General features: G+C 41.4%; 3 protein-coding genes and 4 non-coding genes across 8 annotated transcripts in view; 5 read left to right on the forward strand and 2 right to left on the reverse strand.

Moving 5' to 3' along the window:
• Nucleotides 1–511: 511 nt before the first annotated feature.
• On the reverse strand, nt 512–10,802 carry arpin (actin related protein 2/3 complex inhibitor). Its single transcript, XM_063480469.1, has 6 exons — nt 10,586–10,802; nt 8,733–8,808; nt 8,389–8,521; nt 7,767–7,973; nt 5,100–5,263; nt 512–1,657 (listed from the first exon to the last, which is right to left on the reverse strand). The coding sequence occupies exons 1-6, from the start codon at nt 10,675–10,677 to the stop codon at nt 1,649–1,651; spliced, it is 681 nt and encodes a 226-aa protein (XP_063336539.1). The 5' UTR covers nt 10,678–10,802; the 3' UTR covers nt 512–1,648.
• A 657-nt stretch (nt 10,803–11,459) lies between these two features.
• fam169b (family with sequence similarity 169 member B) lies at nt 11,460–21,743 on the reverse strand. 2 transcript variants are annotated; one of them, XM_063477608.1, is made up of 9 exons: nt 21,637–21,743; nt 20,630–20,760; nt 19,871–19,973; nt 19,597–19,682; nt 18,620–18,770; nt 17,899–18,081; nt 15,330–15,455; nt 15,144–15,214; nt 11,460–12,546 (listed from the first exon to the last, which is right to left on the reverse strand). In XM_063477608.1, exons 2-9 carry the CDS (start codon nt 20,753–20,755, stop codon nt 12,181–12,183), a joined length of 1,212 nt encoding a protein of 403 aa, XP_063333678.1. In that variant the 5' UTR covers nt 20,756–20,760; nt 21,637–21,743; the 3' UTR covers nt 11,460–12,180. The 2 variants fall into 2 exon arrangements, with proteins under 2 accessions (XP_063333678.1, XP_063333679.1); XM_063477609.1 differs by lacking the exon at nt 11,460–12,546 and adding an exon at nt 14,889–14,941.
• A 793-nt stretch (nt 21,744–22,536) lies between these two features.
• Nucleotides 22,537–25,633, forward strand: part of ldhd (lactate dehydrogenase D) — a 56,050-nt gene continuing 52,953 nt past the window's right edge. Inside the window, exon 1 of the mRNA XM_063477610.1 lies at nt 22,537–22,684. Coding sequence (XP_063333680.1) covers nt 22,592–22,684 — 93 coding nt within the window. The 5' untranslated portion in view covers nt 22,537–22,591. The remainder of the gene's footprint in view (nt 22,685–25,633) is intronic.
• trnag-gcc (transfer RNA glycine (anticodon GCC)) lies at nt 23,192–23,262 on the forward strand. Its single transcript has one exon. It is a non-coding gene; the product is annotated as a tRNA-Gly (tRNA).
• trnag-gcc (transfer RNA glycine (anticodon GCC)) lies at nt 23,527–23,597 on the forward strand. The gene has a single exon. It is a non-coding gene; the product is annotated as a tRNA-Gly (tRNA).
• Nucleotides 24,055–24,125, forward strand: trnag-gcc (transfer RNA glycine (anticodon GCC)). Its single transcript has one exon. It is a non-coding gene; the product is annotated as a tRNA-Gly (tRNA).
• trnag-gcc (transfer RNA glycine (anticodon GCC)) lies at nt 24,389–24,459 on the forward strand. Its single transcript has one exon. It is a non-coding gene; the product is annotated as a tRNA-Gly (tRNA).

Below are 25,633 nucleotides of genomic sequence, written 5' to 3' on the forward strand. Positions count from 1 at the left end.
TTACAGTTAGAAACAAACTTTTTGTTTTTCCTAATATGTTTAAAAGTTGATGTCCCTTACCCAAAGAGACTATATGTGTGAAATTTAAATTATACAATTTTAGGAGAAAAAAAAAGCAATATAAAACTTGAAAATTGTCAAAATTTGTCTGTTTCTTAGTCTGTATCTGCAATATAGACACACTCTCTGAAGTGTATCAAGTTTGGTCTCAGTAGTTCTTTCCTGAAAATATTGAAAGTATTAAAATAAAAATTGTTTTCCCAAATTTTGTTGTATTGGTCCTATGTTCTAAAATGCATTAATGATGCAAATGTGATTGTGATTTGAGGCTTTATAACTGACTTTCCCTGAAGAAGAACCCCAGCTGGGTATGTGACATTAAGCTCTAATTAGGACACTGTATGTTCCTCTGCACACAGTAAAACTTTAATTTGCTGAAATCCGAGTTTTAGATCCCCACGTTAAAATTTGACACAAAAACAAAGCGCAATCGTCATTTAACACACATCCATTCTTTTTATTCAAAGCACAAAGTCACATTGCCCTTTAGCTCAACCACGAAGGAGTATTAGAGCCACATTAAGAAAAAAAGAAATTAACATTCATTTTCAGATTAAAGTCAAAATTTGTAGATGAAACTCAAAATACTAGTTTGAGAATAAAGTCGAAATGTGAAGATTACAATTGTTGTTTAAAGCCAAACAACTGCCACGGCTCCTGCAACCTCTACAAAATGCCTCGTGTAGACGATTTAGTGAAACAACTCGATCAGCTGTCTCATCGTGAGACGACATCCATCTTTATTGCATAGCCATCGGTATCCTTGCATGCGTCCACTTCCAGCCATTGGTTTCGGTTTGTTTTTTTAACTTCTGATCAGCTGCAGATTTCTGCACCATCTCTTCAGTGTTTTCTAATTATCACCACTCCGTGTTTATGAGCTAAAAGACAAATAACTTAACGCAAGACATTTTTAATTTTCACATTTCTTTCCTTTATTCTCAAAATATTATTTAAACTTTAATCTCAAAATTGTATTTTTATTCTTAAATTGATCAATAATATTTTTTTTTTTCTTAACGTGGCCCAAATAGGTCCTTGTATTCAAAGCCAAAAAGCACTTAAAAAAAAAAAAAGCCAGTTGAGAAAAACAGGTTTGCAATTTGAGGGCTCTCCACTCATGTAGCATGCTGCATGTTTATTTAGAAAACCATAATGCTCAAGCCTGTGCTCTTTAATACTGCACACTGGCTGCACTTTAATATAACAGATGATTGGAAACATTATCTCTATAAAATTCATAAAGGTTAAACAAAAATAATTTGTAAAAATCATCACATGAATGTCACTTTTTTCTCAGTTAAAATTAGAATAAGAATTTGTGATATTACAAACTTCATTACTACCATGAATTCTTTGCAGGCCTCCATATTCAAAAACATGAACATGCAGGTTGACTTATGTAAATGTGGTGAAGCATACAAGAAGAGAAGAGCACAGTTTCCAAGACAGCTAGTCCCATACTGTAGAGGTGACGCGAGGTTTCCAGCCCTACGGCAACATATGTAAGATATAATAGTCGAAGTCCAATCCATGCTGGAGAATGGATCGGGGCCCTGAGTTCAGACTGGTGGGAAACACAGTTTTCTCAATCATCCTGTGGATAAAACAAAGCAGGGGCACTGAGTGCTTTCTGGTTTCTGTTTGTCTAAAACTTCACCTGCTTCGTTTATGTTCTGAATAACAGCCGCAGAAGGTTTTTGCTGTCCATTTCACGCCAGGCCAAATCATAGCTCGTTTCCCAGATCACACTATAAAAAGGTGGAGTTCCCCCACGCAGGCCTGATAGCTTGTGCAACTCACTGTATTTCTCTCACTTCCTTAAATAACCGATGTTATGAGTCCACAAAGCAAAGTTCTTGCAGGAAATCCTCGGCACAAAATTCTTGCTCCCCAGAAGGTCTTTTATACGTCTCATAAATTTTAGCAGGAAATATTGTTTGAAACCTTAAATCAAAGTCTGAGGCAGTAAAGAGGATTCGCACGGGTCAGGTTGAGCAACAGCCTGTCTGATTCTGTTTGTACTAAAAAGTCAAGAAGGAAGTCAAGAAGCTAAATATGGATCTGATTTAAAGGGGAAAACCTGTTCTATCATTAAAGAACTCGTTAACAAGGGTGGTCTTAAAGTCCACCAGGTCACCGGTGACCCGTTAACAACCTGTTTTTAACTCTAATTTCAAAAATCAAAATAAACCCTGACCCTTGTGTCTGACCCATGTCAACAACGAGCAAAGTAACTGCTGAAGTATATCGACCGTATGTGCCAAAAGCCAGACTATTAATACTCGTTTTCCACCAGTGCAGTGCTAAAAGCTGGCTACAGTCAGCGACACAAAATTAAGGGACTCAGAGTTCAAACCGCTGACCTCAGTGGCGATGGGAGAGGCAACCGCAAGAGAGGAGCCCTACAGATTCTTTCCGACATAACTTTGTTCTCATGGAAATTGCTTTAACTTTTTCAGCATAACACTGAGTAACATGTGGGTCTAAAACCTGCTGAGCTGTAGACTGCTCCTCAACAGTTACTGAAACACAGCTAGCTTTGATTCAGAGGCTAGTAGAGCTTCTGTCATGTTGAAGCCGATGATCCAGCTGCTGTGAGGCTGCCAGTGGAAACTGAGGGGCTGGCCAGATTTCTTTCTTCTCACATATTCATTCAGAAAGGCACCTACCTCAGGTCTACCTCAACAACTCTATCGCAGATGTCTAGATATCCATAGAGTCATGGGTTACTCATACACTAGTCTATAAGCGAGAGGTCTACAGTGTTGTAACAATCTGAAGTTAATTACTACTGCACAACATCTTAAAGCTTGATCAGATACACACACAAACAGCGTTTATTCAGAGTCCAGTTGTGACACCTGTTGGCAGCGATACAAACTGCATTTTGCTATCTGCATACACTTTAGTATAATAGATTCAAAAGGCATTACCTACTGATAAGGCCAGTCTAAGGACGCTAGTGACACTTCAAAGTTGGATGCAGTGAGTCCAGGGAGGCTGAGTATCAGATCTTTCCAGCCCCTCAGTTTTCACCACCAGCAGCAGATAAAGTCTATGAAGCTCTGATGCACACTGTCAAACCTCCAAACAGTCTTTTGTTTTTTTTCCCCTTACATCCCTCGTCTGTGATGGCCTTCGATAGCTACATCAATATTCAATTCAATTTTATTCATACAGCACCAAATCACAACAACAGTCCCCTCAAGTAGCTTTATATTGTAAGGTAGACCCTACAATAATACATACAGAGAAAAACCATCAGTCGTATGATCCCCTATGAGCAAGCACATTGGCAACAATGGAAAGGCAAAGCTTCCTTTTAACAGGAAGAAGGTGTGTAATCAATGCACTACGATGTCTAAGAATATACAGTATTCATCTGTAAATGCATCATCTGACCTGTAATTTCCAGCTAATTTCCTATAATTTAGTTAAAAATCAGCTTGTATTTGGCTGTACAATATCTCATAAATTCATACACAGTGCATTACAAACAGAGGAAAATGAGTCTTTGCAGCTGCATTTTATTTGAAAGTAACTTGACCTTTTTGGCACAAGAACTTTCTTCCAGTAATTAAGAAGTAAGTAAATTGGATAAATCATAAAAGCAAACAATCCTGAGCACGTAGCACCTTAGCCTGCCAGCACCACCCCCAAGGTTGCAAACTTTTTGCGAATGAGTCACATTGAACAGAGTAGAATAAATCTCCTGGAAGTTAAGTTAACCCCACGGTGAACAGATCCTGGTCACTGGGAAGTTTGTGCAGTAGAAAAATGGCTTATGTTACATGGTGGGCTGTGGAATTAGGCAGAAATATGTTTGTTAGTATAACTGCTGCACGATTGAAATTTTTAATAACGTTGGTATTTGTGAGCATGATATCATTTCCACTGCAGCTGAAAAAAATGATTGTTTGAGGAAAGCCACAAAGCTCAGCCTTAGCTGCATTCCAGCCAGACCAGATCCTAATGCTCGCCTGCATCACCTGACGGCTTGCCTCATGGCCTGGGTAATTTTCATATAGGGTAGGGCTGTGCGATATGACCAAAATCTCATATCCCGATATAAGACATCTATCGTCCCGATAACGATATAAATCACAAAAATGTAACATTTTCTGTAAATTCTGTGAATCTCGGGCAGCTCGTCTTGCGGGAAGTGGTTCCAGCTGGGCGTCATGTACCTGGAGTCGAGTGTTTTAACCGATGCATGAAACGATACATTTTTAGACATAAGTTGTAACGGTTGTGAGTATTTATTACACGGCATGCTGCGGGGAAAAGCCTGTTCTAACGTCTTAGTCTAAGGTTTATTTTTTAGCACCTGGCGGCTCTTTTTTACTTCCCATCCGTAAATAATCTGCTCTTTCACGTGATTCAGTTTATTTTGAAAAGTCTCAACAGGATCTTGAGCTTTATTGTGAAAGGTTTATGTGGAACATAAACAAGCGGACACGCGATGCTGTTACCGTCGTTGTTGCTAACGACAACGCATAAAAACAGGCGCTTGTCCGTCTGTAGTGTGGTTATATAAAATATAAGAGAAAGAGAGAACTTTAAGAAATTAATATAGCCACTACAGTGACCGTCAAAATGATGAAAAAATGTTGCCGTAAACAGTTTATTTTGCGACACCACGAAACAAACAATAGCGTAAAATGAAACGATAGACGTTTTTATATCGTCATCCGATATATATCGTTATATCGAACAGCCCTAATATAGGGCAATTAATTTAAGCTACTTCAGCATTCCTGCAGTGCCTGCACATCTGCAATCAACTTTACAACGTACCCCCGCTCCTCCTTCACGTTGTCTCCGACTCCATGTCACGCCTGTTGTCAGAGATACCTGATCTGTTCTTGCGAGGGCCTTGGCGGCTGCTCTTTATTTTGAGTTAGTTTTCAGGAAATTAAAAGAAACTCTTTCAGGAATTTGTAGGAAAAGGAAAAATAAATGACAAACCACCGATCTGGGCTGCATCCCTGATATTATGCGAGTCATTTCATTTTTTTTAGAGATTTGGTCCTCACCCATTCGTCCTCCTCTGCTCCCTCGCCTCCTCCTCCAGGCTTCTGAGTGCTGCTGGTGTCTGCTTTGTTGGCCATTATTTTGTCTGTCCATGAAGCTCCAGCCTTATCGTCTCCAGCAAAGTTACACTTGGTCACTGTGCCGCCATCAATTTTGGCCAAAGAGACTGGAATTTGAAGAAGGTAATGAAGTTATTTACGCATGACACAAAACAAAGAAGTACGTAAGGTTTTTAAAGGCATTTATAGAACTTAAACGAAGTGAGCTACAAACTTTGAATTCTACTCTTTAAGCTTTATCATCTCTGTAAGGATATGCCAACTTGATTATTAACCGTTCACTGACTTTGATAGAGAAGAAATCTGAAAAATCTGAGAAAGTTTTCAAAACTTTGAATGTCAGATTCATGTTTAAGTTCTAACTCTACACAGAATTAAGAAAGCAACATCCAACAAGATGGAGACATCTTATAATAAATGCTCAAATATCCATCACATCTGAATAAATCCAGGCTAAGAAATGCGAAAAACCAAAGGACAGGTATTGATATCAGTCTAAACCAGGGGTCGGCAACCCGCGGCTCTTTAGTCCTTATAGTGCGGCTCCGCGTGGTTTGGGGAAATAAATTACAAGTATTTAGCTGAAGTGTATTTTATTTATGTTAGTTCTTTTTTAACTTGTAGTTCTAAATTGGAAGATTATTGTGATATTGAAATATAAAAATAAAATTATATTCTACTATTTTTTCATTGCTCAATATAAGAGTCACACTCGCGGAAGCCGCTCACGCCTCACAGACGACAGCTTACAGTCCTGCGTAAAGATGAAAGTGACTTCGTACAGCCCCGATTTGCAGACGCTGTGCGCAGAGGTTCAAGTCCCATTGTAAACATATCACGGCAGACCCGACGATGTTTGCATGAACACGCTTTTCAGCATCTCTTTATTGACCACTTTTCACACACGGTTGCTGTACGCATACAGCCGGCTGTAGCTTTTCAGCTCACAGCCCGACACATACCAACAACAACACAACAGCATAGATAGCACAGACGTTAAGGCGGCGAGGCGTGATTGCAGGTGCCGCTCAGGTGCGTCCGCCTCCCCTGCAGCGGCGCTGCAGACCACGCCCCGCCGCACACATTAACCAGGTAAAATACATATTTAGGCAGAATTTTGCAAATATCTATTTTTCAGCAGCATAGTGCTTTTTTTCCAATTATTTTTTAAAAGTCAGGTCAACGCTCCAAAAGCCCAAAGGCGATATAAGGGTGGCGGCTCACAACAGTTTTTGTTTGCTACATGGATCATTTTGGTTCAGCAGGGTGTCTTTACTTTTGTTATATTTCTTTAAGAGTTCAAAATGTGTTAATTACATAAATAAAATTTAATTTTCTCTGTAGCACTTCATGGACTAGACTGATCAACTGTGAAGACCATGAAACACAACGGCAGACTTTAGATCAGCTGCTATAAACCTAAAGGTTAACCGACAGTCACAGTCTTAAGGATTCTTTACATTTACAGCTCAATGTGACATACAGGGTGTCTCCAGGTACAATTAACTGAAACATGATGTGAAATTTAGGACTAAACTTGGGATTGGAAGCAGACAAACCGGAAATATACTTATTTAACCAAGTGAACACGTGCATGCCACTTCAAAATGAACAGTAAAGTAAAATGAAAGCATTTGGTTAGGCTTAAAAACTCCAACTGTGTTAACTTCACTGATAAAGATAGACAATGGCAGACAGCCTTGACCCAAACCTCCTGGCCATAGGCTGTGAGAACATGTGCTTTTTGGCTTTGCTCTCCCAAGTCTTGGCAATCAGGGAAGAAAAAATAATAATCACATAATAACTAGAGCTATTCCAAAATAAACCAATTTCTCTTTCTGCTGAACATACAGGCTGATGTAGCATTAACCCGATGTTCATTTTTGTCCTAAACGATGTCACCTCATCCCAGTTTTGAAACACATGGAGCATGTTGCTTTGTGTTTCCAGGCACCAGTTTCAACAAGTATTATTCTATTTTCTTCTAACCGTTTCTTTAAGCTAGTGAGCAAGCTGGTGGAAATCTGAATCAAATTAAAGACTGAAGCTCTAAAGTGTCTTTTATATTATTTCATCTGCCTTTACAAAAGGATTAGATACACAGAGAATAAGGTCTCAAAGCATGTGATGACAAAAGAAGGCAAACCCTGAACCTTTAAAGCATGCATCCACACAATGTCTGCAGTTCATCAGTGACAGAACAGAGTTTACTAAAGCATACCACAGAAAGTGTAAATCAGAAGCTACCCCTTCTCCCTAAAAGCTCAAAGGCAGAGTCCTGTTTTACAACTCCAGATGCAGATTCCAGTGTACTGATAAAGAAAGTTCATATACAAGTCAGACAATAGTTACACAAACAAAGAAGACGACTGCTTATAAGCAGCTTTAGGTGTAGACAATTAAGCAGTGATTCATTTGTATTAACTTGTATTTTTTACTACACTGACTAGCAGTTTACAGCATAAACAGACCCTTTGCTGGGCCAATGTCACCAAACTCAGACCTAACCCTAACCGCAGACAGTGTACATGGATGTTAAGATCTTAGGCAGCACAATTCACAGAAAGGCTCTACAGGCAAGTAAATAACAAACATCAAGTTCAGACTCACATACGAAAGGACTGTTTCCTCTAGTCTTCAACCGTACGTCCTGCCCTGTTTCTAGTTCTGTTTTTTCCATGTCTGCTTCCGGATACCAAAAGGCCCAGGTCCCAGCGGGCCGGTGCTTGTCAGTTATCTTCATTAGCTCGGCTTTGTTCACCGCGGCTGACAGCTGCTCCTCAGACAAACGGTCCGACTCCCCTTTAGCTTCTACCTCTGTGAAGACGGAAAACACAATGAAGCCAAGTAAATGAAGGGAATTAAGAGCTCCGCACCCACGAGGCTTTTTCTTGTTACATATCAGTGGCGTATTTAAGAAACAGAGCTAGCATTAGCATGCAATCATCTGTGCTTGCCTTCCTGTAAAAGTCACTGCATGCAGTTGGTGAATTGTAGGACAGGGTTAGACTTTTCAGGTTTGCATGCTGCACTACTGATCTGTTCTACTTCAGACCTCAACAAAAAAAGTATTTATTACATCTCATCAATCAGACTGAGGAACTGAACTGCAGCTAGTTCTCGTCATACAAATAAATGGAGATTTCTAGAGTTTGCACCTGACCGCACCTCATGTCTTGCTCGGCCTATTCTGACACTGCACAGCCAGCAGATCCAAATCCAGTGTACTCACTGTAGGAGGACATGAGGAAACCAGTGTTGACCTTTTTGGTGTCACTGAAGTTTGGCTCCACTTCCTTTCCACTGGCATCAAACTTCCGCTGATGGATGCGGCTCGGTTGGATGTACAGCACGTAGAAACGTACCTGCAGGTGACAGAAGGATGAATAAATACCTTCCACTGTACAGTGGTTTTCAGCTTTACTTATTTCTGCTTATTATCACCAATGCCTGCTCCTCGAACGGTGACCTGAAAACCCTCACACTCTTTTTACGATCATTTGCATCTACTGAAAAGAAGGTGTCATGCTGGGCTCTTATAACCGAGTGATACCCCAGCTGGTTTTATTACTGTACCTTTTGATTGTTGCTGTCAGTGATTGCATGTCTGGAAACATCGAGCAGCTTCCCTTCTAAAAGCACTCCGGGGCCACTGTGTAGAAAAACAATAATGAGTATCTAAATGTGTACTGGCGAAATAAAGTGCTGTTTTATTGGGATTGAGTGCTGAATGGGGACTCAGTTAAACGCAGAACTAGTACTGCAGGGAGGATGATTCATAGCACATGTAAATCCTACAGAATAAAGGCATTCAAATGTTTTTGGGAACAAACCAATGCAGTAAAAGTTCGACTGTGCTCTGAAACCCAAACTCACCATTTCCATTTGCTTTAGTCAGATAACAGTAGTTTTGTTACTGGATCTAGCAAAGACCACGAACTGGCAGCTCTTCCACACACTGTGATCAACGTTACATCACTTTACATCCAGCCAGCAGCAGGCAAGCAAAAATGAAGGAGAAGTCTTACCCCGGCATGTCTAAAATCCCTGAATTTTACCACATGTTAGCTGTTATAGCAAAACCTCAGGGGATCAGTCTGCAAGCTTGCTGTAGGCAGACAATATGTGCAGTTCCCAATATTACATTTTTCCCCTACTGGCCTCCAGCACCACAGTTTTACTGGCCACATACTGTAATATCTACACAGATTCATATAACTCTTTCCTAGTCTTACTGATTTACTGAGTTTAGAATTACAAAGGAATAGCCTGACTGATTACCGGTAGTCTCACCCACTTCCTTTAAAGCGAAAATACCGTCAGCAAAAAGAAAAAAATGGTTTCTAAGATAAAATAACTGAAAAACACAGCAGCAGTTTTTATAGAGAACATTTTATTGATGCATTCCCTGTTCGTTGTTATGTTAATAACATACTAACATATATTAACATGTTAATAACATACTAGAATTCCACGTGAAAGTTTCACCGAAGCACAAATTTCTTTGATGCTCTGTACCTCACATTAGAGCAAATTATTTCCCAGATAATTACATCAAAATGCTGAAAAAGGCCCAAACAGGGTCAAGAGGTTCAGTCCAGTGACCCCAATTAGCATGGTGGCGTTACAGACAGGCCCCACGGTCTGGGCTCATCCAAAAAAGACACGGTGACCCTCAGTTGAATTATTAGTTTATTTCTAACTATAAGTAAAATGAAGTAATACAGTTTTGTAATAAAAAAAAAAGTTAAACATCTAAACTGATGTTAAGTCACTCCAGTATTAAACAGTGTTAGCTGTTTGGTTAACAGCTTAGAGCATCTGCAGCAGTTGTTGCATGGCTGAGGTTGGAGTGCACCAGCCTTAGGACGTAGCCTTCTGTCTCTTTGAAGCTAAAACGCAGACACTTATCAGGTGGTGCGGCTAGCTTTAAAGCATGATTCCCCTTAAAAATGCAAAACAAATAGAAAAGTGTTGAGGAGGTTCTGAGCTCACATTTGAGGCCCCAGCTGCTCTAGTGTTTGATGAGTTTGTTAATTCACTTCTGCACCTTGAGAAAATGCCTCATGTTATTTCTACAATGTCACTTTTATTACTGCAGCTACAATTTTACCATGAGTGAAACGATCTGTTTTTGCACCACGCTGTAAACGCGTTTTTTTCAGTTTATGTTGACCATGGGAGTCTATACTGTGTCAGCCTCTAGTGGCCACGACAGGAAGTGCAGCCAGGGCGCTCTGATACTGCTGGTCCTACATCCACCTACACTGTGCTGCATATACCCGAGATAATTTCATTTTTAAAAGTATGTTTTGAACAGTGTAAAACTCACAGATCTGCTCTCTGGGAACACTGAGGGATTTATTGGCGGAGTCTGGTGCTGCCCCCTCACAGGGGAAACACTGTGGCGTGTGAACGCGAGCACATACCTTTCAAACGCAGAGGGACACCACGCACGGTCAAACTTTTCACTGTGGACCGGCTTGTTCTGCAGAGACGTGTTGTGATAAATGCGACTCATCTTTCATAAAATCGTAACTTTTCCCTTCCCTCAGATTTTTCCTTTTTCCGGATTTCCTGTTCGTCCCTGAGTGAGAGGTGCGCTCGGTTTTCTACACAGTAGACGCCGGCGGGTAATAGTGCAGAATGCGTGCGATGAGAGTGGACGGACAGCCCGGACTCCTCTTATTTATGCAGAAATTGCCTGCAGTTCACCTAGGGGGCGCATGATAGTCCTCATTGAACAGCAGTGAATGCAGCGCAAGTACATGTAGTTTTTTTTTAATTTTTCATTACTAATTAGGAGCTAATTAGTATTCTTAATGTTTGCTAAAGTTGTTTCTCGTGCGCTTTTTAGTGAGGGGATCGTGTGGAAGCCATCCTCTGAGAGATACCAGTATCTGAACAGGGACTCAAACCAGTAACCTGCAGGTACTGCTAGTATTTTCAGGTGTCTGCACACACAGCAAGTCCAGATTTACGCTTTATTTCTACACTAAAGCCTTTTACAAATATCTGCTGATTATTGTCAGAACTGTTGATTTTGCACATAAAATGTGAGCATTGTGCAAACTGTTGCGCTATTTCTGAACAACAGAACTACAAAGTTAGCAATGATTCAAGGGTTTGTACTCTCATTCCAGCACATTCATTCTTAGGAGGTGAAAGGAAAACTTGCACTCATAATCCAACAAGAATACAAACACACATAGATTTTATTTAATCCCACTCTGGGTAAAATTCACTTGTTACACCAGCACGAGGGAAAGGAACAAAAAGTGAATTAGAGATACATTGGAAAAATTTAAAAAGGAAGAAAAAACCCAACAAGAATAGTGTACACAAAAGCCTAAATACTATGTATATAGATGGTTGCTATATACAGTAAAATACATCACGATGCACCTAAAGTGCAGTGGGGGAGATGATAATACATCTGTAGTTTTAAACAATTTTTCCTGTGTGAGCACATCAGGAGCAACTCAGGGTTTGGGATACTTTGGCATGCAGGCTGGAGCAGTCAAGGATCAAACCACCAACCGTCCAACGAGTCACTCTACCTCCTAACCCCCAGAAGCTGTGGTTGTGTATGTGATGGATGACTTGCCCAAGGTGCAGAAAAACCTGTATTGTAGCTCTCTATTGATTGATCCTGTGCATTAATAGTTAAGGATAATAATCTGAGGTCACTTTGTGAACCCCAACCTTTCATGTAAAATGGGTTGAAATGCTGTGCAGGTTGTACCCAAACCACGGAGCAAATGCATATGCTATACTCTAATGTCCAATAATAATCTGTGTGGATGTATTTATGTTTGAAGGCAAAAATCAATAACTCAGACACATGGTTCTTATATAGCACAAACACAATAAAGTAGCCACACAGAAACACGATACTACAAAGACAAACAAAAAGGTTTATTGTGCATGTTTAGGTACATGCAGTCTGCTGTTCATTCAAAATTCACTTTGATTTGACGGAAAGAATACAAAGTCACCTAAATGAATGTGGATGTGGTTTCGGTTAAGTGTCCGAACATTCTCTGTGGGCTCTGCTGCTGAATGCAGTCTTTGTGTGTACATGTTTCAACTCACTTCTGGCTCGTTTGGGAATTTTCTGTATGTCCTCTGGTTCCTCTCTGTGGTGCTTTGTAGATTTGGAAGCCTTGGATTTCAAAGCCTGTGTTGTGTTTAGGAGCCAGGTGGGAGGTCCAGATTGCACATGGATAGTTTGGGCTGCAGGGCTACATCCTGTTCCAGGGAGCTCGCTGCTCAGGGACCGTCTTCCTTGGCTTGGCTCACACGATTTAAATTGCTGTTCAGCAGAGTCCAACACCACTGTGGTGTTTACACCAGGGCTTCCCAGTGTGCCCAGGTCCAGTATACAAGTCTGCATGGAGATAAACAGAAGTGGATAAATTATTGCTGCTTACACAAAATAGCTACAGGAGACATTAAAAAACTACAAAGAGTCACAACATGAGAACAAAAATCCACAAAAGGCCCTCTGAAGTGGGTGAGATACATTCTCGGGGGGCATGAACGTCAATACAAAATCTCATGAAAGCATTTTCTGTGCCACAATTTGATGTGTGGTTTACATATCCTCCAAAGGTTGAAGCTTATGGTGTGAACCTCCTACTGCTGGTAACTCTCGCTCTTTTATTGACATATATGCTGGTCTCTATAAAGTTACATTGTAAGAGAAGATAAAACAGATAGCAGGACTCTCATATGCCCTTCTTATAATGCTAGATAATAATAATGTCATCTCACAGCATATGGTAAGATTATTGGGAGAAACATAGCATTTATTCCTAGAGCAAGAACATGGTATGAGATCATCTCGAAGAATCATACGTGGCCCTGATTGTCAGTACAAAATATCATAAAATCATTTTCTGAGCCATGAGCTAGTAGCTTGTTTGACGTTTAATATCTCAAATGTGCCAAAAGAGATGCAGGGCTTTTAGCCAGCAAGCATCTGGCCCTGTAGCAGTGACAGGACGTGGCATTGGTGGTTCAGTGGTAGATACAGGAGACGCAGGTCCAATTCCCGGCCAACGCGCTGCTACTTTTTAACAGAATCAGGTAATGGAAAAAAGTGTGCAAATTTACACACTCAGCCGTACTGGAACTCATTACACTGCACTGTGTTGAACATGCCAGTTCTTGATACATGTAATCTCAAAGCATATTACATATTTAGGTCAAGAGCTGACAGACAAAAAGGTGAAAACCCACAAGTCTGCGTCTGGTTTCACATTGTTTAAAGTCTGAAGGGCTAGGATTAGTCACTCTGCTTTCATAGTGCCACCAAGTGACTCAGTGTGATTCTCCTCACTAGGACTTGTACATAATTCAGTTTCAGATCAATCTATAAAAGCACAGAAAGCTTTGAAATATTAATAATCTTGATTTCATCTCAAGTGATCAGTACAGTCGATGACATTCATCCTCTGGTGACCGTGAATGTAGAAAAGTTAGAGGCTTGTTTTCACATCCTCTTCTGTTTAAAGCAGTAGGTCTGAGAGCGGTCCCCAGAATAACTGTGCTTCCGCTGTTAAAGCCAGACGCACTATTTTAGCCTTCTAGTAAGGCTCAGCGGTAGAACAAAACGCCTCACAGTATTGTGAGGTGAAACCTAACAATTCCTCCGTGAGCAAGAACATGTAGCACCTAAATCTAAACGTGAGGCCATACAGGTCATAACAAGTCCAAAATCAATCATAAAGTCAAGCACCCGATACACTAAACTGCAACAATTACAAAATCTCATGGAATCGTTTTCTGAGTGTACTGTGTGATGTTTCGTGACCACGAGGGTCTGCTTGGACACCCATTGGGCAGAGAGACTTAAATTTGTCATCAGAGACTCGTTCATGGAGACATTACAACGCACAAACTATGTAAGCATCCTTCAGGTGGACTCCATGGACTTGTAACAGGAATGACTACGAGTCCCAGATGTCTGCAGCTGTCGACACACCAGAATATTATTCTGGTCATACCAAATCAGTAGTGGGTCACCATTGCTGCAAATTACAACTTTCCTCAGGCAAACTAATTAGACATTAAGATCACTTTAGCAAAAGTAGAATAGTCAGTTAAACAGGTAAATTCACTATTAATAAAACTATAGAATATCAAACTAAGCCTTACTGGACGTATTTACTTTCATTTTCAAAACTATAAACGTCAGAGGAGCCTCGAACAGCCATCAACTGAAATTAAAGTTTTCAATGAAAACGTCAGCTTCAACAAACTCTTGTTATACCCATGAATGTGAAGTGTGTGACGAGTAGCTGTTTCAGTCTAAGTTGGCTGAAGATGTTTTTCAGTGTAATCTTGGAGAAACTGAGGCCATGTCCACACTAATAAGTTTTCGTTTGAAAACGCATCATTTTCTCTCCGTTTTGGCCTTCCGTCCACACTGAGACGGCGTTTTGAAAACGCTCTCCAAAGCGGATACATTTGGGAAAACGCCGTTTTCGCGTCGCAGTGTTGACAGTGAACTTGGAGCCTTTTCAAAAACGATGATGCATGTTAGTCATGTGATGCAGTCATGTGACCAGTTAAACTAAGATAGCAGAGGGCATTACACAGCAGTTGTTTTGTTTGAGCTCAATTTTGACAGCCCTATTAAAGATTAGTTTGTACATGCTTCAGATAGCTTTTCTTTAATTCTTGCTTTTGCAACTTTGTACTTTTGTGTTACTCACAGCAACAACTCCACCTCATTGTTGGTCCATTTAAAACACTCGGTGCCGCAACGTTTCAAAGAGCTGAAAAGTAAATAAACAGCAGACGGAAATAAGGCAGGTCGAATTGGCTTGCGTATCACGCATGCGCAGTACTGGAACGTAAGCGTTTTCGGCCGTGCAACTCTGTGAAAACAAATGAAAACGATAGTGTGGAGGCGGAGCGTTTTCAGATGCCATTTTCAAATTTATCCGGGCTAGTGTGGACGTAGCCTGACATTCTTACCTTGTGAAAGGAGTCCTTGAGTGTATTTCTCTGTGTTTCTCCTGATATTGGGCTGCTCTCCTTATCAGTACCTAAAAGATGTGAGTCAGAGAAGGACACGTGCCATCTTCAAGACATTCCCACGTTAGCAATTCAACATAAATCTGAAAATATTCTTAAACCCATAAAAAACAAACCAATGTTTACCGAGGCAGTAGCGTCCGAGCTGAATGTTAAGCCAGATGTTTCGTCGTTGAGTCCAGCCCCCTGGAGCTTCCACCTCGTACAGACGCTCTCGATACTGCTGGTGCTTCTGCAGTAACCTTTTGAACACTGAACACACAAACACATGTTTTGTTGTATTTCTGTTGGAGCAAGGATAAGTCTGAGTGATTATATGAGTAGATAATGAGGCTGAATGCGCTTAGAAATCCAAGACAGCATTTTGGCCTGCAGATTTTTTCTTTGCAACCTTTAGGAACCATGTTTTTAAGGCTTTGCCACGGGATGGAGGCTTTGCCCTGTTGTCTACTTTGGGTATAAAATCATTTAATGATCTATTCTAAGGGCATTTTCTCTTCCTTTGAACAACTTGAACAATGAAACCCACTTTTTTGGGTACCCACAGGTCTGTAGCTTTATTCGAGTGATGACACCTCATTTTCCCTCTCAGCCTTCAACCCCACTCATTGAGAGTCTTTTGCGTCCACCCCCAAATTAAAACAGTGCTGTTTCATGCAGCTATGAAGAATCCTTTATCTCCGGAGTGCCCCAGTGTTAACTATTCAGTCGCTTTGGGAGCAGGACCTTGGTAAGGAAATCACCCAGGACTTTTGGGAGGATATACTCTTCCGGGTCCACTCGTCATCTATTAGTGCCGGGCATGCACTGGTCCAGTGCAAAGTGCTGCACCGCACCCACTGGTGAAAAGTCACACTTTCCAAAATCTACCCTGATGCTGATCCTGTCTGTGATAGATGCAAACAAGCCCACGACTCACTGATGTTGTGGTCCTGTCCCTGCCTTACTAGAGGTACTTCAGGAGCACTTAGATCTAAATGTGTCGGTCTTTGCTGTGACACCTGGTGAGACTGCTTTGCCAGCGTTGAAGGCAGATTTCGTGGCCTTTTTAAATCTTTTGGCCAGATGTCTGATTTTGCTCCAGTGGAAGTCACCCTCCTCTCACTGAGGCGTGGATTACAGGTGTTCTTTTTAGCAATGTGGAAACGGTAAAACATACTCTATGTGGGTCTACGGCAATATTTCTGAATTCATGGAAACCCTTTTTCAACAATGTAGGAACAGTGCAGTTCTGTGATATACCACTGTGAATCTGGCTATCACTATTTTATTGTACTTCATTCTATGCTACTCTACTGCTTTTATTTTGTTATTTTTTTGTTCACTCCTGACTTCTTTTAGTCATGAGGTACTCTATCATTATTCTGTTTTTTCTACCAAAGATAATCTTGAGTTGCTGTGGATATCCCGTACTGTCTCCACTCTGTGGTTTGCTGTGGGGACCGCATTTATGACATGGTTAGGTTTCTTTTACATGTATAGCCACGATGTCACTTTGACCGGCACTTTTGGGCACAGCTAAAAGTCTTTTTTGTCTTTTTTACATGGTGTGCAATCACTCTGTTGTTGTACTGTAATTTGCTGTGATTCTGAAAAATAAAAAGAGTTTGGGGAAAAAAAGGAATAAAAGAAAGCAGCAAAAGTCTGGGAAACAACGCTTTGCACACAATGAGCTTTGGATAAATGGTCTATATCACCTTAATCTGGCACTTTAAAGGAGATCTGTGTAACCTTGTAAAAACCATTGTCATTAATCAGTGAAATGAAGCAATTAGTGAGTCTTCCCTTGAGTGTTCAGGCTCTCTCTCCTTCAAAAAGGACGTTTTGGTCAGATTCAAGTGTTCCTTAAGTCTTCTTTCCAGCGCCTGACAATATCTTTAGTTCTGGTCAGCAGTTTTTATCCCTGACCGAGCCTGAGCCCAGCCCTGCTTTCCTTTCCTGAGCTGCTGGACGGCTTGCCAGAACCTTCATGAGGCCAGCTAAAAAATTTGTTCTCCATGGTCTCCTCAAACTTTTCCAAACCCAAGTTTCTGCTTCTGTGACTGCTGAAGCTGCAAAACTTCAGCAAAACTCTTTGATACCAATCGGCTGTTTCAGGCGACCTCTGAGCCAACCAAGCCGGGAAAGCTGTTCAGACTCCACATCCACAACCACTGCTGGGACCCAAGAGACACGATTATAACATTTATGTGCCACCATACGCTTTAATATGGTGATTGTTACGGTCACCCGTGCTTAGCGCCAAGGTATAATAACAAAAACAGTAGTGTATCCTGACACCTGCCGGGCACGTCTCACCGGGAGACACTCTGGGAAAAGCGACGACGAAAAACTTCAAATGAAACACTCATTGGTTGACCAAATGCCTTTAATTTAAATGAGGGGGTAAATTATCAAGTTCACCTCTGTTTCCAGTTACAGTCAGTGTCATCTTGGATTTCTGTGTGTTTCATTTGAAAAATGCGTTTAAAATTCCACTTTAAAAAAAAACTATTAATTTTTTTTTGCGTCATGATGTACAGGTGTGTGATCAGCTTTTAGCTATAACTAGATCATTAGTGCATGAGTCTACTGAACATTTCTATTGAACAAAAGCGAAGAAAACATGCAGTTCCTTGACCAAATACAGCAAACTGTCTGACAGAGACATAAAGAAACAAGTGAACAAACAGATAAAAGAAGGACCCGAGCTGACCTGCAGCCATGCTGGGGGATAATGGAGAGCTGACTCCCAGAAACTCCTCCGTAGAGAACGAGGAGATGAAATCCTCCAGCATCTGAAGGCCGAAGCCTCTCCTCCTGCAGCTCCTCCTCACCAGCACAGTGTCCAGAACAGGCAGCAGGTAAGAGCAGCTGCTCCAGCCATCACACAGACTCCCTGAAACAGCAGAGGAGGACATGGATTGCATTTAAGAGGTGGATGTAGCTTCCAGGTCTGAAAAGCTAAGTCAGTGTAACTCCTTCAAATAGAAGGACAACAGAGGGTATGATTTATCCATAGAAAGAGATTAGTGAAGCTTCAAAGTGAACACCTTCCTTATAGTCATCTTGGTGTGATTAGTTAGGCCTGGATGTGATCAGAAAATTGAGGAATTGCTCGGCCCAGGAATCATCTGATGCACACAAATTCACATCCAACTCGTCTATCTCATATAAGATATTTTAGATCATCCACACTTGCTGCACATCTGCAGGCCACTTTGCAGCCCGCCTCCACCCAGCTCCTAATTTCAAGCTGTTTCTGACTTAATTAAAGTTTCAATCCAACTCAAGCCAGTCTTCTGCCCTTAACTTTGCAGCTTTCTTCACATTTGTCCAAACTCCTGCTGGACATACACAAATATAAATCGCAACCTGCAGATGTGCATGTTCACTGATATCCTGTTTGCCAATCACTCTCATCCTCATCTGCCCACCTTTGTGCTTCACGGTGTAAAAGCCGACCGCCTGGTTGTCTTTCCACAGCACTTTGCAGCTCTCTTTGGGAGGATGCAGGGAAAACAGTGAAGGCCTCTCCATTATCTGACTGAGCAGAAATACAATCACCCTCTCCATAACAGACTGGACCTGCGGACAACATGCAGAAGTTTCCAGACAGTCGGCTCTGGTAGATTAACGATTCAGCAAATCTTAATTTAGAAATTGATAGAACACTTTTTCTGTGAATTTACACCTGAAGCCTGTAAAACTATGGCAAGCTTCAAAAGCCAGTATAACATAGGTTCATGAAGTTGAGGTATTATGCATTTTCCAGCTTCACACTCCACTGCACAGCTTGGTTGTATTTATTTATGGTTGTATTTATGTATGTCTTAAGACTTGAAAAAAAGAAGGCAACTTGACTTCTTTAAGTTTGTTAAGACATTTCACCTTGAATTCAAGAGGCTTTTTCAGTTCTAAAAACAAATAGTGGACCGTGTCAGGTATTTTATTCCTAATGGGGGCTGTCACCTTTAGAGGTGGTCCTGAGGGTCGTTGACCACTATTTTTATCTTGCACGTCACCGTATTGCTGAGTCTGAAGTACATTGAGATGACGTGGTTGGAGAAAATTCTCCCGAGTTTCTCCTGCAAACCCGCTGCAAAAGCTGCTACTGACCACACCTACAATGCAATCTTGAGATGATTCTAGTCATGACACACATGGTCAGTAATGGGTTAACGACCTGCTGGACAACACTCTGTAATCTCTCTGCTTTTGAAATCAGACTCCAAACCAGGGGCATCTGTGGCTAAACTAACAGCTAAGTATTTGAAACAGAATGAAGGAATGATAAATAGAAAGGGAATTAACGAACTGAATGAGTAGACTGATTTATTCTCTCACTGTTCACACCTGTGTACGAGCCATGAAGTGACATAGTGTCTAGACATATGTACTTTAGCACAGTTACCGACACCAAACCACTTCTGGATTTGCTTGACGTTCGCAAGACGTCATCCAAAAGCCACCACTTCCCGTGCAGGTATAGGCCGACCACTGGAAGGTAACATCAGAGCAGAGAGCATCAGTCTGTGTCTGAGGCTGGAACATCTCACAGAGCAGCGTGCTGAGCTCCAAACCTTGTGTTTGGAGAGCAGCGTGCTGAGCTCCAAACCTTGTGTTTGGAGAGCAGCGTGCTGAGCTCCAAACCTTGTGTTTGGAGAGCAGCGTGCTGAGCTCCAAACCTTGTGTTTGATCATCCGGAGGGTGCAGTGCCAGCACTGCGCAGGCAGGCTGGCCATCCTCAAACAGCTGCAGCTGGCTCACATTTGTTGCTGTTATTGCCACCTGAGCAGACAGGAAGATAACATCAAGCCAAATGCTGGTAAGGTGGTAAAAACCCTTCCACCATAGTTCCCATTCAAGGGTCACAGTAACCACACAGAGAGTTAATTCAGGGCATCTGCACGCCAAAACAAGTTAAGTTTAATGCTTTAAAAGATCTGCTGTGTATTTCAATACCAAAACGTATGCATGATTAGGTGTTATTACATTCAGCTCTGTTGTATTTATATAGCGCCAAATCACGACAGTCACCTCAAGGCGCTTCAAATTGTAAGGCAAAGACTCGACAATAATACAGAGAAAACCATAACAATGAGACGATCCCTTATGAGCATGCAGTTGGTGACAGAGGGAAGGAAAAACTCCCTTTTAACAGGAAGAAACCTACATCTACATAAGTTTTCAAAGTTTTGAGAAAATAACTTTAAATGTAGACGATAAAGTTACATTTCGAGTTACTAGGAGAACACAGTTAATGGATAATATGGATGCTAAAAGATTTTAGGCTCTTGATTTAAGAATGTGAAGCTGTTTATGGTTAGCTGAGATTTTTCTAGATTTTACTCTAGACTGAATAAACAAATCAGTGCAAACTTAATTTCATTTACAGCAGACCTTGAAGAATATATTATTTCAGTCATCCAAATGTGGTTAGGTACCTTTGAAGTCTGTGATGACTGAAACCACTCATTTTCACAGGGGCTGGACTCCAGAGAGGACATGTACTGTTCAGATGCAGATGTCAGGTCCATGTGATCCACAGCTGGCAGGTCTACAGGGTACATGGCCTCTTGGAGAGGATACAGATGTTTAAGATGTACTTACGCATTTTTACACAAGATTAACAAAACGTGAGTCCTGACTTTATGGATCTGATTACATCAGTATTCTCCCGTGTACAATAACAAATGGCCATTTTTCTAACACAGAACACTGTCCGACCACCAGATTGTCTTTAAAACAGTTAATCTTTAAAGCTGCGTCCCCTTCATTTAACACTGCAAATACATGAGAGAATGAATTATGAGTCCGCACAAGCTGTCCGGTCCTCCCGGTAAAATCGGCGCATAAGTTAATGCAACGGTCCCCAGTCCCCGGGCCACGGACCGGTACTGGCGTGAGTCGTTTGAGGCTCGAGTGTGAAATTTATGTTATTTAGGGTTTTTATATTTATTTTTTATCGTTAACTTGGTTTCCCTGGGTCTTTTCCCATGTGTTATGAATAAATTTTCTTGTTTTCTTGGTACCGGTACTGGTTTTATTTTATTGTATTTATCCGCGACACCTGGTCCATGAAAATCTTGTCGGACATAAACCGGTACGTGGCGCAATAAAGGTTGGGAACCGCTGGGTTAATGCAGATTTCTGCTAAACAATCGGTTCACACAGCCAAATCAAACCAACTCATATCGGTGGATCTGAAGGAAAGAAAATCAAAATGTAGCAGATCGCAACCTAAGAACTGTTTACTTCAATCATTTCATAAAAAGGCTGCAAATGATCATAATGTGAGCTGCTTTTATCTGTTTTGATGCGCTTTTCGAGTGCTGTAAACAGCTGTGTGAACCTTGAACTGCAACGCAAACAAGAACACGTCACGACAAAGGCTTCATAACAAACACGGACATGAATTTATTTAATTTCGTATTTAATGTCGTTAACTTACGTTCTATGGACCGGATGAGCCTTTATTGCTTATCAGCAACGTCCCTACAGTCCCGAAATGTAACTTTGATGAGCCTACTCAACCATCAACATCTTCTTTTCTTTGGCCCGGAGCGCCATCCTCTGGTCGCAGAGAGAGTTACAAAAATACACGCGATTTTTTGCGGTCTGACTCCATTAACCAATCACAGCAGAGCGTACCTTCGGCGATGTCCCTTTGGGCGATGTAATTTAGCACTGGCATGGAATACAGGCATGACGGGAAATGCGCGTTGACGGTTTCAGAATAAAAGAACACGCTTTACCAAGCAAGTACAAAAGGACATTGTTTTTATTTAGCTCATGTTAAAATCTTGCAGTAACAATCAATCTTTTCTATCTTTTATTAATTTGTAACCTTTTTTTTGTTTAACCTCCTAGGACCTGGCGTCCACATATGTGGACATCACATTTTGGGTTATTTAGACCAAAATACTAAATTTTGCTCTGCAAGGGCCTGATATCCACCTACGAGGACATTATACTGCGACTGTCCTATCGAAATTTCAAACGAATATCCTTATATGTGGCTCTCATTTTCAGGTCCCAGGTCAGCATTGGTGGTTCGGGTCTCAGGAGGTTAACACTTAGAAAATCCTTGAAAAACCGTGACAGTTTTCACCCTAACGACAAAAAACTTCCAAAAAATGGCTGCAAAAATATTATATAGTAATATTTATTTTCCATTATAAATGACTCAGTCTTTTAAAAAAATATTCTGGAATATACATGTCTCATATAGTTAGATGGTTATAATATATATATATATAGAGAGAGAGAGGGGGAGTGAGAGTGTGTTTGTTTTATTTTGAAAACAGAGTTCCGGAAGCGGTGTGCTCGAAGTAGCTTTTATATTGTCAGCGGCAGTCTGCGTTTGTGTTTCGCCGTCGGTGACCTGTCGGTGACATTTGCAAACAATGCTCCTCGGGCTGAGAGGAGGGCGGCTGCTGCCGTCTCCTCGGCGCTGCCTCCTGCATTGTCGCCACGTTAAATCTGCAGCCACCGCTGCGGTGAGTGTTATTTAACGTCCTTCATGTTGGTCGTTTAACTTCAATGCGTGTTGTGCACGAAGTCACGTGCACAGCATGTCTTACCTGCGTGCACGGTACAACCTGCTAGCAAAGCATTAATTAACAAGGCTAATTATGAATAAGCATTAATTAAAAGGGTTACTAAAGCACGAGGCCCAATACCACCGTGTACAAATGCTAATTATTATCTCAGCACATTAAACTTGAGTCAGCGAAACCTGTAAAAGTTTAGGCGGCACTTTTTTAAAGGTCTTTGTGAAGGCTTTTTATAAGTTAGCATACACTACAAGCGAACCTTAAATTGCAAAATCCGGCGACCCGGGAAAGAGTTTTTTTCCGAAATGAAATATGAAATTATCACAACCTTCTGAGCTATTTAGAAGAAATATTGAGTCCAGAAAAACAAGCAACTTTCAGAACGCAAGCTCAACCCTTAGAATGTATCACAGAATTTTTCTTGATTCTTGATTTTTCTTGCCTATGTACGCATTGGTGGTTCAGTGGTAGAATTCTCGCCTGCCACGCGGGAGGCCCGGGTTCGATTCCCGGCCAATGCAACGTTCCTTTTTCTTTGTCAGAGGCGACATAAATATTATGCGTTTACTTTCTCGAAGCAAATAAATATTAAGTATGTGGATGCGTTCATAAAAGGTATGAATTCTCTAAGCCTGTTGTAGAATGCACAGCTTTAAAGCCGTTTTTCTGTTCGCTGGAAATGTAACATTGATCTTTACCGTCTACTGAGTGTTGAAAAAGTGTAAGAATCGCGAAAGGGCCCGGCAATCGTTTCTTTTTATGTTGTGCAAAAGTCTTTGCTGTGAGCATTGGTGGTTCAGTGGTAGAATTCTCGCCTGCCACGCGGGAGGCCCGGGTTCGATTCCCGGCCAATGCAACACCTAATTTTCTTCTTCTTTTCTCTGTGTCATGAGAGGTGTGCAACTATAGCAACTTTAAAATATATGACACCATATTTCTTTTTCTGGCTGGAATCCTAAAAAAAATCTTGCTGTTTGATTATTGTGGCTTTAGTGAATCATCCAGTGGTGTCACTTCCAGCCAGTGGTAAGCATGATAAAAGACCTCAGCTGCATCAGCAAACAGACGGCTCTAGCCTTTGCTGATTATCTTGTCAGACAAAAAGTGTTAAAGAGACTCATATTGCGGTCTTTCTGTAAAGTAATCAACAATCCAGGACCCAGGAGAGGCATCCCCTCTGCGCCGCTTGTCAGCTTATCACCCAGCAGGATTACCCTGATGGTGTTAAATGTACTGGAAAAAAGCATAACGCTTATTACATGCCGACTGGCCCAAAAAGCCCTCCATATCCTGTGCAAAAGTTGTTGCAGCAAGCATTGGTGGTTCAGTGGTAGAATTCTCGCCTGCCACGCGGGAGGCCCGGGTTCGATTCCCGGCCAATGCAAGACTGATTTTTTTCTTCCGTGAGCAGCATTTAGAGCAGCTATAAATTCTTTAAATCTCTTGTTAAATGCCCACCTTTAAAACTGCTTCTCTACTTACTATATAGGACTGAAAGCTAGTGTGGTGAACTTTGGATGGAATAAAGTCACTTTTGCATTTGCTTGCTTTTTGTGGCACAGAAATTAGGTCCATAAATTGTTCTTGTTTGACTTAAATTAGCTGTGGGTTCATCCTCTGTTTTCTGTGCAAAGGTCATAGTGTCAAGCATTGGTGGTTCAGTGGTAGAATTCTCGCCTGCCACGCGGGAGGCCCGGGTTCGATTCCCGGCCAATGCAGGGCTTACTTTTCATCCCGTTCTCTATTATGTATGTGTAGGCATTCAGACGGGCTGTAAATTCTTTAACTCTCTTGTGGATAGCACACCTTAAATTTCCATAAGTTGATTCTGTTCATCTGGACGTAGCGTTTTGTGGGAGAAATGTTTCGTCACTCATCCAAGTGACTTCTTCAGTCTCAGCTGACTGCAGGTTTAAACAGCTTATAAACAGTACATTTGCATAATGACTGAAACCAGCACACTGAAGGAACAATGGGCTGGGAGGTCAGTTCCTTAATCTTAATTATGCAAATTCTCATGACCATTGATCAACAACCGCTGACCAAAACCCACTAATCAAAGCCCACTGATCAATGGCCATGAGTACCATTCACAGAGAGTTGGGGAATGGCTGCAATCACAGCATTGTAAATTCTTAAATTCACACCTTAAACTCTACTTATCTGTTAGCCAGCAATTAAACATTGACAGATGCTGTACAGCTGGCTCATCTGCAGAACTGTAGGTGAGTCCCTGCCCCCAGTGTGTTTGCTTGAGAGGTAACATCTTCCTGAACTTGGCTCAAAATGAGCCCACAGACAGTTTGCAGTTATTTGAGAATGTGCATGTTTTATAGAGATTGACAGACCACGTGACTTTCGCGCATTGCATGCCGGAAACCCGTGGCAAAACAATCAAAGTACCGCATCAAATGCAGGCATTTGCAGCACCACAAAACGTTCATTCGCCGGTTTCAATACCTTCTTGCTTTTTCTTTGCCCCCCAAAAGAGGAATGTACAAAACGAAGGAGAACAATGCCGGACCGTACAAAGACAGACTCGACGAAAAGGCAAAGAAAAGGTACGAGGAAAAAATCAAAGGAGTGAAAGGGTCAGACCGTTAGGAGCACACAGAGTGGACAAAAGACGTTAGCGTGCTGCCCAACTTTCACCACGCTCAGATTTATAATTATACGGTTCTTGGAGTGAGTGCATACACTCATGAAGTTTTTAGTAACTTCAGGTCACTGCAACAAGCCCAGGTACAGTTTACCGACGGATGGGTACAGGACCTTGAAATGCACCGTGTAGAACACAAGACCATCGTACGTATCGTAAGTTTACCAGTCTCACAAATCGTCTTCATAAATACACATTCGTTAACCGTTTATTAATATAACCTTTGAGCTCAA

Source organism: Pelmatolapia mariae, linkage group LG7 (genome assembly GCF_036321145.2).
Source record: "Pelmatolapia mariae isolate MD_Pm_ZW linkage group LG7, Pm_UMD_F_2, whole genome shotgun sequence".
NCBI lineage: Eukaryota > Metazoa > Chordata > Actinopteri > Cichliformes > Cichlidae > Pelmatolapia > Pelmatolapia mariae.

Bases quoted from the DNA above. Each gene is read 5' to 3' on its own strand.
- arpin (XM_063480469.1), bottom strand. From the start codon at position 10,677: ATGAGTCGCATTTATCACAACACGTCTCTGCAGAACAAGCCGGTCCAC. The intron at 8,809-10,585 runs GTATGTGCTCGC...TTTTCTACACAG, and splicing joins TGTCCCTCTGCGTTTGAAAG to TGGCCCCGGAGTGCTTTTAG. The intron at 5,264-7,766 runs GTGAGTCTGAAC...TTCAAATTCCAG, and splicing joins AGGAAACAGTCCTTTCGTAT to TCTCTTTGGCCAAAATTGAT.
- fam169b (XM_063477608.1), bottom strand. From the start codon at position 20,755: ATGTACCCTGTAGACCTGCCAGCTGTGGATCACATGGACCTGACATCT. The intron at 18,771-19,596 runs GTAACTGTGCTA...TGTTGTCCGCAG, and splicing joins CCAGAAGTGGTTTGGTGTCG to GTCCAGTCTGTTATGGAGAG. The intron at 15,456-17,898 runs GTCAGCTCGGGT...TTGTGTGTTCAG, and splicing joins ATCCCCCAGCATGGCTGCAG to TGTTCAAAAGGTTACTGCAG.